This window comes from Schistocerca serialis, chromosome 1 (genome assembly GCF_023864345.2).
Source record: "Schistocerca serialis cubense isolate TAMUIC-IGC-003099 chromosome 1, iqSchSeri2.2, whole genome shotgun sequence".
NCBI classification, from domain to species: domain Eukaryota; kingdom Metazoa; phylum Arthropoda; class Insecta; order Orthoptera; family Acrididae; genus Schistocerca; species Schistocerca serialis.
This window is the reverse complement of record NC_064638.1, coordinates 1,103,762,137-1,103,779,667: the sequence shown is the minus strand read 5'-3', so window position 1 is coordinate 1,103,779,667 and position 17,531 is coordinate 1,103,762,137. Positions and strand designations below refer to the sequence as shown.

Here is a 17,531-nt window from a genome sequence, read left to right as displayed (position 1 = left end):
CTGTGGGGAAAGTTGAAGGATATTTGCTATCGTGATCCACCGACAACGCCTGATAACATGCGTCAGCGCATTGTCAATGCATGTGCGAACATTATGGAAGGCGAACTACTCGCCGTTGTGAGGAATGTCGTTACACGTATTGCCAAATATATTGAGGTTGACTGACATAATTTTGAGCATTTATTGCGTTAATGTGGTATTTACAGGTAATCGCGCTATAACAGCATGCGTTCTCAGAAATGATAAGTTCACAAAGGTACATGTATCACATTGGAACAACCGAAATAAAATGTTCAAACGTACCTACCTTCTGTATTTTAATTATAAACCGAGCGAGGTGGCGCAGTGGTTAGACACTGGACTCGCATTCGGAAGACGACGGTTGAATCCCGCGTCCGGCCATCCTGATTTAGGTTTTCCGTGATTTCCCTGAATCGCTCCAGGCAAATGCCGGGATGTTTCCACTCAAAGAGCACGGCCGACTTCCTTCCCCGTCCTTCCCTAATCCGATGAGACCGATGACCTCGCTGTCTGGTCTCCTTCCCCAAAAACAACCAACCATTAATTTAAAAAAACCTACCTGTTACCAACTGTTCGTCTAAAGTGGTGAGCCATATGTTTGTGACTATTACAGCGCTATCTATCACAAAGCGAAAAAAGTGGTCCAACTAAAACATTCATATTTCTTTACGCACTACACGAATATGTAACAAAAAATGGGGGTTCCTATTTTAAAAAACGCAGTTGATATCCGTTTGACCTATGGCAGCGCCATCTAGTGGGCCAACCATAGCGTCATCTGGTTTCCCCCCTCAAGCTAGACGAGTTTCGTTCTTTGTAGTTTTTTCGTTTGACGCTTATTTCGTGAGATATTTGGCCCAGTCACGATCAATGGACCACCCTGTATATTATGTATTTTTGATTACTTTTGGTTGTGCGTAACTTTTCGATCACCCTGTATTTCTGACATCTATCAGCATGTGTAGAGACGTAGCACCGCCCTGTGCTGCAGACTGGCTGCTGGCGGGCGGCGACGTGGTGCAGGCGCTGTCGGCGCTGCCGCTGTCGCGCGTGGGCGGCGGCACGCGGCCGCAGTGGGTGGGCGGCATGGCGCTGCTGCAGGCCGTGGCGTGCGCGCTGCTCGCCCTGCCACACACCACGCACTGGGCGGCGGCCGGCGGCGACCAGCCGGCCAACGCCACGCGCTCGCTTGTCGAGACGCAACTCCTCATGGGTACGTACCGGCACTCGCCGTTCATAACTTACATTCTCCCCAGACACCCATTAGCGGATATTAATATGGGTTCAGAATGAGATTTTCCCTCTGCAGCGGAGTGTGCGCTGATATGAAACTTCCTGGCAGATTAAAACTGTGTGCCGAACCGAGACTCGAACTCGGGACTCGGATGGTAGAGCACTTGCCCGCGAAAGGCAAAGATCCCGAGTTCGAGTCTCGGTTCGGCACACAGTTTTAATCTGCCAGGGAGTTTCATTAATATGGGTTGTTTACAAAAATGTTTAGAAAAACGTCCAATAGTGCTCTGAGCACACTGTTCGGAATACTCTCTGTGAGGTGTCTGCGAGTCTGTGGAGGACTGGCACCCCATTCTTCCTCAAGAGGTGAAACAAGGGAAGGCTGTGGTGTTGAGTTCTAGTTTCTAAAACGGTTGACGTTCTAACTCATCAACAAGTGTTCTGTTCGGTTCACGTCGGGTCTTGGGTGGCGTTAATGTCCTCAGACCGTTGCCTCACAGATGCTACTTTATGACACTCTCATGCTGATGCAAACAATCATCGGTCAGAGCTGTTCCTCTACTGTACACAGTGCTCATTTCCCTCAGATCATTTAGCGAATTCGAAGGCGCAGTAACGTTACGACAGCTTAACCATGGAAAACAGGCCCCTTAACAAAATACCACCTCCTCCATGCTTCATGTGATGGCAGGCAACTATCTCCAGGCATTCACTAAACCCAAAATAAAAAAAAAATGGTTCAAATGGCTCTGAGCACTATGGGACTTAACTTCTGAGGTCATCAGTGCCCTAGAACTTAGAACTACTTAAACCTAACTAACCTAAGGACATCACACACATCCATGCCCGAGGCAGGATTGGAACCTGTGACCGTAGCGGTTACGCGGTTCCAGACTGAAAAACTCAAAATCCTTCCGTCGGATTTCCGCTGGTTATACCATAATTCATCGTTCCAAATCACTCGTTTCTTGCCAGCCTGTATGGCAGCTTCGCTCTTTACTCCACATCAAGGTCGCTTAGCACAGAAATGTATGGCTTATGAGAAGCTGCTGGTTCACTGTGCCCCATTCTTTTTAACTCCCAACGAACGGCCGTTGAGCTACCTGGACAGCTGGCAGCTATTTCGAACTCACGACTGATTCCTTCCGTTGATTTCATGCGATTTTTTACGAGCACCTTCCGTAATCCTGTCCGTCAGTACATGAGAACTGGCTAGTCCTGGTTTAGGTACAGTTGTTTCTTAGCGTTTATACTTCAACTGGTGACCTCACCGGCAGTCGACTTCGTCAGCTTCAGAAAGTTTGAAATGACCTTGATGGATTTGCTCTGTAAGGTGACATCCAATGATTAGTGTGGTGTCACCGCCAGACACCACACTTGCTAGGTGGTAGTTTTAAATCGGCCGCGGTCCATTAGTACATGTCGGACCCGCGTGTCGCCACTGTCAGTGATCGCAGACCGAGCGCCACCACAAGGCAGGTCTCGAGATACGGACTAGCACTCGCCCCAGTTGTACGGACGACTTTGCTAGCGACTACACGGACGAAGCATCGCTCATTAGCCGAGCAGCTAGTTAGCATAGCCTTCAGCTGCCGACACTACAATTAGCCCACGTTCGAAGTCACCGAGCTGTTCTGACTGACCCATTGTGCTGTTAGTGCTTCTGTACTGACCGTACACCCCGCCACCTCTTACACTGTCGAGTCGTTCATGGTGACATCCAATGATCAATTCCGCATTAAACAGGTGTGTCCAGATACTTTAGATCATGGTGAGTCAAATGAAAACCTTAAGTTTGTAATAATAAATCGAAATTTCGCGCCGTTATCCTGTAAGTTGGTAAGCGTGCTACAAACATTCTGCAGAATGGTCTGTAGGTGGCAGCATAGTGCAGATGCACACATACCGCCGTAGTATGAGTATAAAGATGGCCGCCCCACTTGCTACTTGCACCAGGGAAGAACAGCGTTCTGTTATTCGGTTTTTGCGTAGTGAAGGTGTGAAACCTATTGAAATTCATCGACGAATGAAGCTTCATTACGGTGATGCATGTTTGTCGCAGCAGCAAGTCTACGAATGGAGTATGAAGTTCGCAAATGGTGTGACTTCAGTTGAAGATGCTCCTCGTCCAGGTCAGGCACAACAAGTTGTGACTCCACAGAACATTGCTGCAGTTGAAGCTATAGTGAAGGAAAACCGCCGAGTGACACTTATTTACATCACAGATGTATACAGATTAGTCATGGATCAGCACAACACATTGTGCATGATGTGCTCCAGTTTCACAAAGTGTCTGCAAGATGGGTGCCACGGCAGCTGACTCCTCAAATGAGAGAAAGACGTGTTGATGCTTGTGAAGAACTTCCATGGCGGTTTGAACGAGAAGGTGATGGCTTCCTTGCAAGAATCGTTACCAGGGACGAAACCTGGGTTTACTTTCACCAACCGGAAACGAAGAGAGCGAGCAAGGAATGGCGCAATTCCTCATCACCAAAACCAAGAAGTTTCGAACAAAGCCGTCAGCAGGGAAAGTTATGCTGACTCTCTTTTGCGACGAAAAAGGCGTCATTTTGGAGCATTACATGCCTAGAGGGACCACTGTCACCAGTGCATCATACACAGATCTCCTAAAAATCATCTGCAGCCTGCAATCAAATCAAAGTGACGTGGATTGCTGTCAGCAGGTGTCCTTTTGCAACATGACAATGCAAGGCCCCACACTGCCCGTACAACAGTTGCAACAATCACATACCTGCATTTTGAGTGTCTTCCTCATCCACCATACTCACCAGACCTTTCCCCAAGTGATTTCCATACGTTTGGACCACTCAAAGACGCAATGGGAAGAAAGAAGTTCCGTTGTGATGAAGAGGTACGCCACGCGGTGCATGAATGGTTGCGCGGACTACCAAAAGATTTTTTTCTAAAGGAATTTATGCACTTTGTAATCGCTGGACGACTTGCATTGGGCGTGGGGGAGATTATGTTGAAACGTGATACAGCTTTGTACCACTTCTGCACAATAAATAATATTTAAAAAAATATTTAAGGTTTTCCTTTGACTCATCCTCGAAGTTTAGACGCTGCGGCAGTGCAAGTAGCGTTACTTAATTCTCCTCTCTAGAACATCTCATGCAGCTTCGATGAATTGGATCTAGCTACACTGATCATGACTAGCACTGGTGTTGACATTAGCCTTCCTGGTGACTTCCGTAATTTGTCCATGTCCGTTGCTGGGCGGTCTGCACACGACCCTCCCAGTCGTTTTCAGTTTTCCAATCCTTCGAACCGCTAATTGCAATTCAAGTAGTTCCTCAGTTAGCATCATGGGGTTAAGTACATCCATTTATAGTCGTACCATTAAATACTTCTGGGAGGAACGCGGGGTGCGCCCTGTTCCTACACACGGCTTTCAGAGGAGCTATGGTGGCAGACGCAATTAATTCATTTTTGAAATTTAATTTAATTCTGTCTTGATATACATATTATGAAACCAGCACAATGAAGTGGAGCACAGTGCTCTAAGCGGTCTCGATGCTTATCCGAGACAGTTTTCTAACACAAAAACGTCGGTGTTTGCTGCAGAGATAGAACGTCTTTCTGACTCCATTAAAGAGTGAACATGTACAGTCGTGGACAAAACGAGCGAGAGCCCTCCCCTTTTCGTTATGCTGCTCCGCATAGCTTTAAAGTCTGCTACACAGCATAACAGGCAAGGCGACGAAGTGCTACCAACGTACTATGCACAAGCGTGAAATTGACAAACTATCCGAACTTTGTCAGACTGTTTTCAATCATGTGTATGACTATATTAATGCTAATTAGTGTGTTAAACAGCCGGCCGGTGTGACCCAGCGGTTCTAGGCGCTTCAGTCTGGAACCGCGAGACCGCTACGATCGCAGGCTCAAATCCTGCCTCGCTCATGGATGTGTCTGATGTCCTTAGGTTAGTTAGCTTTAAGCAGTTCTAAGTTCTAGGGGACTGATGACCTTAGATGTTGTTAAGTCCCATAGTGCTCAGAGCCAGACATTTTTTTTTTTTTTTGTTAAACACAACAAGTAAATATAAGATGTAAATGTAAGAAGAAACGCTAATTAGTATGAACTGTACTAATAAAAATGAATTTCAGCTTATCGAGATAATATAACTGTTATAGTAAGACAAAGTACCCCAGATCGTTACGAATTAGCAATACATTATACGCATTCGGCTGCAAAACGGTCTGTGTCAACGTTTAGACCAGTCATACTGGATTACCGTTGTTGACCTACCATGAAAGTGTGCAAATTTAGCAATGCGTGAAGAGTCAGTTAAAAATCATTCAGTGCCACACATAAGTCAAATAAATTATTGACAGAACCGGAAAAAGTAATCAGTAATAAGTATGAAATTCTACAAGATCTTCATATTTACATCCACAGGGTGCCGGTACAGAATAAAGGTAGCAATAAAACGTATTGGGGGCGCGAGAATTTCTTAAAATTCCTTTACTGATAGTCTATCTGCGTCCATCGAGATTAGAACCGAAAACAAAACCAGATCTCCCTTGCAGTAGCAAACACCTTTCACTACGCTAGCAGACAACCCAAGCAAACAACCCTCTATTATTACTCCAGACTTGAATAAGCCGGCAATTTCGCAATGAGAATGGCAAAATGATCTGCAGTTTCTGTTGCATAGAGCTTTCTGGACTCAATAACAAGAATTTCCTACCTTTATGTCACGGCTTAAGTGACAATGATTCAGGATGTTTATCGAAATAACAAAATACTGTTATTAAGCGATTAAATTTAGTAGGACAGTTCTGCACCATCCCAGGAAATAAACGGCTACATAGCTGCCAAACGTATTCTACAATGTTTCGAATTCTCCATTAGACTCGCCACAGCCCGAAAACGTTAATTAGCCGAAGTGTTTCTTAAGCTACCTAGCAATGGGAATGCTCGCACTTCTAAAACGCGGTGGCATTAATACTGGGATCTGAATTACCACGTGCATAGGCAAATGGATTTCATTTGCATTCCTGTAAACGTGATTTGGATCGAAAGCATATCTACGAGTTATATGCTGATGTATCGACTGCAAGTATAACATTTCCAATAAAGAGTAGGGGGAATTATTTATGCGGCCCTCGTCTTCAGTAACTGTCGTAGCTATTTTCGTTGTTAGGATTTCGTCACCTAAATCGGTAAACATGGAGCCCTACTAGTCTCTCTTCACCGTCTATCTCTCTACACAGCCTTTAAAACCAGTTTTGCTAATTCGTAACGATCTGGGGTACTTTGTCTTACTAAAACAGTTATGTTACTCGATAAGCTAAAATTCATTTTTATTAGTACAGTTCATACTAATTAGCGTTTCCTATTTCATTTATATCTTATATTTATGTGATGTGTTTAACACTCTAATCAGCATTAATATAGTCACACACATGATTGAAAACAGTCTGAGAAAATTCGGATACTTCGTCAATTTCACGCCTGTGTATAGTATGCTGGTAGCACTTCGTCGCCTTGCCTGTTATGCTGTGTAGCAGACTTTAATGCTGTGCGGATTAGCATAACGAAAAGGCGAGGGGTCTCGCTCGTTTTGTCCACGACTGTACATACCGGGTGATTCCACGCTGATGATACAAACTTTCATGGATGATGATAAACGGTAAATGTATAAATTTGAGGTAACGGATCCTGTTCTGATACCTCTGACAGTGGAGTGCATGCGAAGTGTCAGTGGATGCCCCAGGATAAAGAAACAACTAAACGGGCATGGGAAAGGTGCAGGCCATTTATCACAAGTCTTTTGTTACTTCGCAAAAGTCCAACAATCTTCTATTGCACAGACACCAAAATCAGTAATAAAATACAAATGATTCAGGCAGTTACTGAAAAATTTCTTCTGTTGAACCAATCGGTAATTAATTAGTTAATTTAAACGAATAAAATGCACCAGTTTAGGATTGACTGACAAGCAAGTAGTACAATCAAATATAATTCAAACACGGGCTTAGCGCTGAGCAAACAATGTCAGCAATGATGCTGAATATTACAATTCCAAGATTTAGCTGTCCAGAGGGGGTGCTTGACATTAATGAATATAACTTAACAAAAAGTGTAGCAACATAAATTTACGCAAGCCAAGTATCAACACAAATATCCAATATTTGATTGATTGGAGAAGCCTCTTGGGTGTAATAAAAAACTGACGTCGAACAATAATAAAATATTAATCGAGCATTACACCAATATTAAAACTATTACGTTAAAACAAAATTTCAATCAGGGAAAACAGGGAAGGGGCAGTTAAGGCAGGCCACGTCTGAATGAGATGGTTCAGAGTAACGGGCACTGCTGGTTAAATTAACGCCCGAGTGCTGCGAGGTAGAAACTCAGCTTATGAGGGATGCCGTAGCAAGCCAGGAGGCTGCAACGTCTCAGAGGCTACGGTGAGGCGGGAAGCGGCGCACCGCCCGCGCGCACGTACACGCCGACGCAGACACACTACAGCCGGTGAACCAGCGGGTAACTGATAACACCTCAGGACAGCGTCTCTAAACGCTACGAAAGTTCGGAAAGCCGACAGCAAACAAGCAAACATATAATTCTTACACAATAATCAGAAACCAAATGAAAATGCTCAGACCAAGACAAGAAACTCAATGTGACCGTGGCCCCAAGTCGCAACTCACCCTTACGTATTACGACAAGAATATTACAATAAGAATTACTAAAAGCATTAACCGGCTAATCTTACAAGAAAATGTAACAACAAGTTAAGTAATAACCAAGAAAACACAAGATATTCAACACATTAATTTAAGTGATTTAAAATGTAACGGCATATGTTGAGGGCTAACACTCAGACAACTACAACAGTAATTATATTTAAAACAATAAATATTAATTTTCTCGAAAGGGCAAAATCTCACTATAGTTACGGAACTAAATTACCCAAACGAGCCGAGATTCTCTGGGCCGCTAGCGTTTGCTTACCACGGCCGTTGGCAATTTTGTGGTGGCTACATCAGTCAGGGAAGCAACAACTTCCAATACAAATAAGACTCAGTCTCGACCTCAGTGGTCACTAATACACGTGAAGGCCTACAACATATGACACAATTAATTTCAGGTCCGACTTACACGACAAGCAGACATTGAACGAGTTGCACTGAAAACGACACAAATATGGCACTCAGATAATTTCAGAGAGAGGCACAAAAAGGTAAATTTAACGCTTGAGACAGAGGGATGGAGAACCACAAGCAATCCAGCGTAGGGGGAGCTACTTCAGCACGGGAGCACATGGGTCAATCAAGTAAGGAGTTAAGGAGTACCTTATCCCCCAAGGGCAGAACAGACGGCACCGGAAAATGAACAGCACTCCAACACCCACATCAGCAACAATGCCTCCCTAATCCAGGGTAGACCGGGTGCGCCGACATTAGGTCCGAGTACTGTCAACCAGCGCAATTGTATCGACCAACGGCCGCTTAGGCAATTGTGCGCCCGTAAGCTGCGTGAACAGCTTACCGTACGTCACATGTGCCTTGTATCTCTCTCTCCCCGACTGCGACCAACTGCCTGCCCACGTGGTCAACAAGTCACCCCAAGAAACTACAGCCAAGGACTCAACTAACAGGCGACCGAAGCGCCACCCGGCACTAGACAGAGACAGATCGCGCCAGTAGGCAAAGACGTAAAATATAGAACGATCCGTGACGGCTCAACAGGTACGGGTACTGTTGTTATTGAGATTGTTGTGTAGGCAATTTTGAGAGGCGGTAGTGTGGACCAGAACACGGAAAAAGTCTGGTAAACGTGGGCTCCAAAGTGCATGCCTTAAGAGCTATGAGTATTTGTTCGATACTGTGATACACACATTTTCTAGTGCAAGTTATTTGTTTTAGTTTATTTTTGGAGGGGGTGCTATGGACCAAAACAAGAAGAAATGTCCTCCAGTAAATATGTGCTCTAAGATGCATACCTTAAGAACTATGGGTACTTGTTCAGTAGAAGAGATAAGGGGTAAGTCCAGGAGAGTTGGGACACCGGGCAAGACGGACCAGTGGCGTGTTTTACAAATGAGTCGCTGGAGAGCAGCTCCAGCTGCTTGCAAGGAAGCTCTTCTGTGAACATACGTGGTGCAGAAGTGCTGTTGTCATTTTCCTCTTAGTTCTGGAAAAAAATCACCCACTCTGATCTGGTAAACCGAAAATTTTTACTTTGTAGTTACATTATTCTAGTATTAATACTTACTTTGCACAATATTGATTTAGTGTTTTACTGAGAGTTTGACAGATGAACAAGGATGAAACTAACCTAAAATGACTACCGGGTTAGCTGCTTAGAGACAGCAGTCGGGGTTGTCTTTCTCTCCGAGACAATCGGGAGAGATGGGTCAGTGTTATTTGGAAGAGATGGACCACTGAAGATGGCCGCTGTCTCAGACTATACTTATTTGTCAGAAGGTACGTCTGTGCCAACAAATGGAAGAGCAGAGTCAGACACACAGGCCAACCAAGTGTTTCATAACTCATCAGAAGACCTGTTGATCGCAAGTGCGTCAAAAGAGCAAAGTTATCTGCCCAAGTCGAATTCCTTCATTGACATAACTTCGGACTGCACTCCAGCTAAACCTAAAACTTCCAAGATTAGCACCTCAAAACGGACCACTCCTAAGCAGACAAAACTTTTGGAAAAATATAATCTGTTCCTTCTGTTGATAAAACCCCGAATTTTAGGAGGAAGGCAGCAACTGTATCCAAAGAGCTAAACTCTACTGAAAATGTTGAAATTGTAAAGAAAAAGTGGGAAAGAAAATAAAGGAAACAGGAAAAGGCACAAAAAGATCACCAGAGGGAAATGCTAGTGAAGAGAAAACAGACTGAAGAAACTCAGTAAGAAAAATACTCCAAACAGGTCACTGCGTTCATCAGATGCAGACATTGTAGAAGATTACGAAAATAACTTTCATAAATGAGATGAGGATGAATGTGTTGGCTGCTGTGAAATCTATTACGAAGCCGATAAAAATGACGATTGGATTCAGTCTGTTTCCTGCTTCCGATGGTCAACATCTGGTAATAAGTGTAACTGCTATGGTGAGACAAAGACAGGCTAATGCTTATACAAAACCAGCAACTCATCAGAAACGCCAATGTTCAATCAAGATTTCTAATTAATTGATAAAACTGTTTTGGACTAAAATACCTAACACCATAATTCTGTATTGATTATAACATATTCCAAATAAAAATATGAAATTTTAATTGACTCTCTTCTTCATATATAGCCATTTTTATATGGGCTATGTCTCCCAGTACACTAGTCCCTCTAACCCCACACATATGGGTGGGATTGACCACCCATGTATATTTTCATTCTATAATATATGTTGCATTTTAAGTGACAGTGCTTCAACAATATATTGTACTTATATTTATATATCACTCTGAACGAATATGCTGCCAGAAGTGAAAGAAAGTTGAAAACAGTGAAATATTATGCTGAAGGAAAAAAGGGGTCCGACTCGTCAGGATTTATTCTGTTTCACTGTAGGGAAGATGAACAAGTGCTCATAGCTCTTAAGTTATGTACTTTAGAGCCAGTGTTTACTAGATTACCACCTCTGAAAGTTTTCTACCCAATAATCTTATCAACAACACCACCCGTATCTGTACTCCGTTGTCAGAGATATCAGAAAGATCCTACGTTTGTAATGTCAACTCGGCTGTTTCCGGACCAGCGTCTCTTACCTCAAATTGATAAATTTACGTTTCTCTATCATCCCTGAAAGTTTGGAACATCATCGTGGAATCGTCCTGTATGTACAATGGCAGTCATAACCTTACAAGGTGATGGTATTAACTCTGTTACTCTGTCTTATCCCTTTTGTTTACAGCCATGTTTAAAATGTCTTTTAGAGCTATATTTATTATTATTAATTTGTTATTATAACACTTATCACTATGTTGAAACACAAATTTATGCTCAGTTACAGATAACAAGTTATATAAAACGTTCTAAAGGAGGTTCCTTGCATAAATATAGGCAGCAGGGCTAAAAGCAGCAATGAACAAATGAAAACAGAAAACTGAAAGTCATCTGTTGCTTGTGTACAGAGAACATGTCCATCAGTAAAACACGGTCTTCTTGGTTCTGGGGGGGGTGAAGAAATGAAATGTGGAAAATACTAACAAGAAGACAGATCGTTATTGTAGGACACATGTTAAGACATCAGAGAATAATTTTCGTGGTATTAGATGGAGCTGTAGACGTTAAAAACTACAGAGGAAAAAAAGAAACGGAAGAACCTAGTACAGCAAGCATTTGAAAGCTTCAGTGTAGCTGCTGTACACATCTTACAATTAGCGTTCTCGCTTCCCACGCCCGGGTTCCCGGGTTCGATTCCCGGCGGGGTCAGGGATTTTCTCTGCCTCGTGATGGCTGGGTGTTGTGTGATGTCCTTAGGTTAGTTAGGTTTAAGTGGTTCTAAGTTCTAGGGGACTGATGACGTTAAGTCCCATAGTGCTCAGAGCCATTTGAACCAGCCATCTTACAAAGAACAGTACGCAGTATTCTATCCAATTCGCCTCATATCCCCAATGGACTATTACCCTTCTTTAGTGTAAAGGGCAGTCAAATGAAAACGAGACAGGTGGAAAAATTAAGTAAACTTTGAAAATAATCGCCATAATTGTTAATACATTTAACTCACAGTGAGTCGAGAAGGCCAATGCGTGCATGGAAAAATGTTTGCGGGTGCCTACGAAACCATGATTGTACCCAGGCGTGTATCTCTTCGTCCGAAGCAAATCGACAGTCACGAATGTCGTCTTCAGGACTCCACTAATATTGAAATCGTATGGGGAGAGGTCGAGATTGTATCGAGGATCTGTAACGGTTCCCCAGCAAATCCTACTGCGTAATCGAAACGACAGAACAACAGGCACGCCAGCACGGAGAAAGCCATGATGGTGTTTTCCTTTGACAGCCAGGGCTTGCTGCTTATTGATTATCTGGAATACGGCGCCCCAATGAAAGGACACGGACACTCTGAAAAATTTTAAGCACGTCGTCAAGTCCAACCACCCAGCAATGTTGACGAAGGGCATCATTCTGTTGCAGGATAATGCCCGCCCACATATTACCAAGCTTGTTTCAACTATGCGCAGAATTTTCGCTGGGTAGTTCTTATATACTTTCCATACACTACCGATACCACACCGGCCGGTGTAGCTGGGCGGTTGTAGGCGCTTCAGTCTGGAACCGCGCGACCCCTACGGTCGCAGGTTCGAATCCTGCCTCGGGCATGGATGTATGTCATGTCCTTAGGTTAGTTAGGTTTAAGTACTTCTAAGTTGTAAGGGACTGATGACTCCAGATGTTGAGTCCCATAGCGCTCAGAGCCATTTGAACCATTTTTGAACCAATACCTCCCCACGTGATTTCCAGCTTTTGGAGCGCTGAAGAAAGACATTTGTGGCCGTCGATTTGGTTCAGACGAAGGCATGTATTCCTGGGTGCAACCATGATTCCGTTGGGCAAACATTTTTCTATGAATGCACTGACCGTCTTGTCTCATAGTGGGATAAAAGTCTGCCGGCCGCGGTGGTCTAGCGGTTCTAGGCGCTCAATCCGGAGCCGCGCGACTGCTACGGTCGCAGGTTCGAATCCTGCCTCGGGCATGGGTGTGTGTGATATCCTTAGGTTAGTTAGGTTTAAGTAGTTCTAAGTTCTAGGGGACTGATGACCATAGATGTTAAGTCCCATAGTGCTCAGAGCCATTTGAACCATTTTTTGGGATAAAAGTCTGAACAGGTATGGCGGTTACTTTTGAAATAATATACAGTTTACTTATTTTTTTCCATATGTCCAGCCGGGCTTGGTAGCCGCGCTGTCTTAGGCGCCTTGCCACGGTTCGCGCGACTGCCCCGTCAGAGGTTCCAGTCCTGGCTCGGGCATGGGTGTGTGTGCTGTCCTTAGCGTAAGTTGGTTTAAGTTAGATTAAGTAGTGCGTAAACCTAAGGACCGATGAGCTCAGCAGTTTGGGCCCATAGGAACTTACCACCACACCATAGGTCCAGTTTTCATTTGACTATCTCTTATGAAACAGTGCCCGGTATCTAATCGGGTTCTCTGAAAGCTTCAATCTGTTAGCACGAGGGTGACTCCAAAAGAAATGCACACTATTTTTGTATAAATACAGTTTTCCTTTTGCATGTGTGAAAGTTTTTCAATGTGTAGATACATCCTTCCCGTTTGTTTTCAAACTTAGTTCAAGTTGTTCCCGTGAGTGGCGCCGTCACAGCATGTCTGTAAGATTGCTGCTATACTTGACGTTCGTCAGAAGAAACGTGCTGTCATAGAATTCCTGTGGTGTGAAAACGAGACAGTGGGAAACATCCACAAAAGGTTGAAAATGATGTCGATCGCAGTACAGTTAGTCGGTGAGCAAGCAGGTTACGTGATGAAAGCGGGCACGGCAATATTGAGGATTGTTCTCGCAGCGGCAGGCCTCGTACTGCACACACTCCAGACACTGTGCAGGGAGTTAACGAATTGGTGACTGCTGACAGACGCATCACAGTGAACGAATTTTCACGCTACGTTGGAATAGGGGAAGGAAGTGTTTGCAGAATACTGAAAGTGTTGACGTTAAAAAAGGTTTGTGCCAGGTGGGTTCCCAGGATATTGACAGTGGCTCAAATAGAAACAAGAAAAACGTTATGCAGTGAACTTTTAGAACAGTACGAGAATGGTGGAGATAAATTTCTTGGAAGAATTGTGACAGGTGATGAAACATGGCTCCATCATTTTTCACCAGAGACGAAGAGGCCATCAATGGAGTGGCATCATGCAATTCACCCAAGAAAAAAAAGTTTCAAAACCACACCTTCTGCTGGAAAAGTTATGGCTACGGTGTTTTTCGATTCTTGCTTGTGGACGTCATGCCAAGTGGAACTACCATAAATTTTGTTGCATATGAGACGACACTGAAGAAACTTCAAGCTCGACTGAGTCGTGTTCGACCACATGGGCAAAAGCAGGATGCTTTGCTGTTGCACGACAATGCACGGCCACATGTCAGTCAAAAAACCATGAAAGCGATCACAAAACTCGGATGGACAACAGTGAAACACCCGCCTTACAGTCCTGACCTGGTTCCATGTGATTATCATCTCTTTGGGAAACTGAAAGACTCTCTTCGTGATACAAGGTTTGAAGATGATCACTCCCTTGTGCACGCTGCCAAACAGTGGCTCCAACAGGTTGGTCCAGAATTTTACCGTGAGAGTATACAGGCGCTGGTTCTAAGATGGCGTAAGGCAGTTGAGAGGGATGGAAATTATGTGGAGAAATGAAAATATTGTTCCTAAAGGATGTATCTACACACCGTAAAACTTTCAAACATGTAGAATAAAAGATGAATTTAAAAAAAATAGCCGGTCGGAGTGGCCGAGCGGTTCTAGGCGCTACAATCTGGAAACGCGCGACTTCTACGGTCGCAGGTTCGAATCCTGCCTCGGGAGTGGATGTGTGTGATGTCCTTAGCTTAGTTAGGTTTAAGTAGTTCTAACTTCTAGGGACTGATGACCACATAAGTTAACTCCCATAGTGCTCAGAGTTATTTGAACCATATTTTAAAATAATAGCGTTCATTTCTTTTGGAGTGACCCTCGTATCTTTGGAGCAATGGTGCCCGGTACCCTGTCTGGATCATCTCAGAGCTTGAGCCTGGATGCACTGCTCTTTTGCTGCCGTAAGACGAGATGCGGTGTGGCGCGTGTTGCAGCGGACGGGGTGAACGCGACGCTGTGCGGCCAGACCCCTGCAGTGGCGGTGGAGCACCCGTGCTACATTACCGTGACGCTGCTGGCGATCCTGCAGCTGGCCCGCGGACTGGGAGGGGCGTCCAGTTTGGTGCACGGGCTCGTCTACCTCGACGACAACGTCGTCTCGGAGGCGGCGCCTGCACTCATAGGTAAGCTCTTCGTTCACGCTTTACATCACACTCCCCTAACTCTGCCTTAATTGTTTATACATTTACGCCATTCACTACAAATTTTGATGGTTTCGATTGCTATATCATCTTCAATTAAAAGGAAGGTCAGCGTTGGCCGTAATATTGATGTTTTGCTGATAGCAGAATCGATTTTCGATCACATAGTGATCATCTTCAGTGCTGTACAAATTAAACTCAGATACTGGTATCAAGTTATCAATAACCAAAACTGAGAAGCGAGTTATTGTGATCGCTTCTCAGTTTTGGTTATTGATAACGTGATACCAGTATCTGAATTTAATTTGTACAGCACTGAAGATGATCACTATGTGATCGAAAATCGAGTCTGCTATCAATAAAACATCAATATTACTGCCACCGCTGACCTTCCTTTTAATTTAACATATACGGTCGTTGTGCACACAGCACTCCATGGAGTCGCTAATCAATATATTATCTTCAGTAGAACTATGATTGTCCGACCTTCGATTAACCAACTCCTCGAGTTATCCAACCATGTGTCCGATTATCCAGCTGCACTCCGCGCCGAACAGTGTGCCAGCATTATCGATCGACATTATTCCAGTCACAACAGGTCCAACGCTCCGATCAATGCTCCTTCAAAAACTTTAACGTGTCATGTATCCTATTTATTGCGAAGCTCAAAAGTGCGCTTGGGTCAATTGTAATTTGGTAAAGAATGGTTTTTAATGCATTTGTTCGGGCTGTTAAGAAATACTTGAAATAAAAAGCCAACCACCTCAGGCAGTTGTATAGATAGCTAGACAACGCCCCAAGCCACCCCTCTAATTCTGAATTTCAACAAGGCGACATAAACGCTATGTTGTTGCCTCCTTACACCCCTCCCCCAATGACTTCATTACTCCATCCAGTGGGCGAGGCAGCTCTGGAGTGTTAAAACGGCATTACAGGAGGAATTGCGTCAGCGCTTTGTCAGAGAAGACAGAAGTGGATTTTAATGTTATTGAAACAATGAAAACCCTCAACATAAAAGATGAAATTAACGCAGTTACTCAAGCTGTGGAAGAAGTTAAGCAAACCTTTCTACAAAAGTCATGGAAGAAGGGTTTTCCAAGCCTAAATCAAGAGAATGGACTTCCAGGCATTGCAGCCTGCTGATGTAGGGTTCAAAAATGGCTCTGAGTACTATGGGACTAAACATCTGTGGTCATCAGTCCTCTAGAACTTAGAATTAATTAAACCTAACTAACCTAAGGACATCACACACAACCATGCCCGAGGCAGGATTCGAACCTGCGACCGTAGCAGTCGCTCGGTTCCGGACTGAGCGCCTAGAACCGCTAGACCACCGCGGCCGGCCTGATGTAGGGGAATGGCTAGCAGATGGTGACGTTGGTGCCGTCACCAATGAAGAACACGATGGTCTTAGATTCTCCCTTGTTTTGTGGCAGTGTAGTGTTGAGGAAGAGGAGTCAGTTAATGAAGGAAAGGAAGAAGACGAAAATATCAGCCACTCTGCAGCGAAGGATGCGTACGAGACTGCCCTCAAATATTTGGAACAACAGCCAACCCTCTACAGCTATGAACGTATTCTGGGAAAAGAAGTGGCGTGATGCAGGCCCAAAGTCGAGGTTTAAGAAATAGAAAAAAAAGCATTTTACATTTTTAAAATATATTTTCAGCGTTTAAAATTTTCTGTTTTCCTTTCTCTTTATTAGAAAAGTATTAGTTTTTCTTAATTTTGATTTAGTGTATCGTTTTGACCTTCGTAAATCTGTTTAATTCTCCCCTGATTATCCGACATTTTGAGCGTTCTGACTATCCCATGATCCCAAAAGTGACGGTCAACTGAAGTTCTACTATATGTATCTTCTTCTGTAAATACATTAATTAAAGCCTCCCTGCTGTATGGTCGGCTGCTCGCAGTCTTGCTGACTGTCGATCAAGGGGCGGTTTGTTCAATTCCCAGACGGGGCGAGAATTCTCTCCACTCATGTATTGTGGTGTTTGTTGCCGTTACCTTCGTTTCTTCATCAATGACGAGCAAGTCGCGTAAGTGCCGTCAAATAAAGACCTACAACAGACCGTCAAGCAACCCAGGAGGTGACTCCTGGCCAAAAATACCATACCCACATTTCTGTCTATCTGTTTTGGCTAATCTCGGGAACTACTGCAGGGATGTTGATACTGTTTTCACTAACAGATAGACTGATTCACAGAGAAGATTTGTGTGTATAATTTAGATAGATAAACTGATGGGGAAAAATCACAACACCACGAAGGATTTGTGTGA

The 17,531-nt window shown here is 44.0% G+C and overlaps 1 protein-coding gene across 1 annotated transcript in view; it reads left to right on the top strand.

Moving 5' to 3' along the window:
• The window catches only part of LOC126455696 (solute carrier organic anion transporter family member 74D-like), a 74,577-nt gene that overhangs the window by 12,813 nt on the left and 44,233 nt on the right, over positions 1 to 17,531 (top strand). The window contains exons 3-4 of the mRNA XM_050091466.1: positions 1,013 to 1,234; positions 15,047 to 15,235. Of these exons, the coding sequence (XP_049947423.1) occupies positions 1,013 to 1,234; positions 15,047 to 15,235 (411 nt within the window). The remainder of the gene's footprint in view (positions 1 to 1,012; positions 1,235 to 15,046; positions 15,236 to 17,531) is intronic.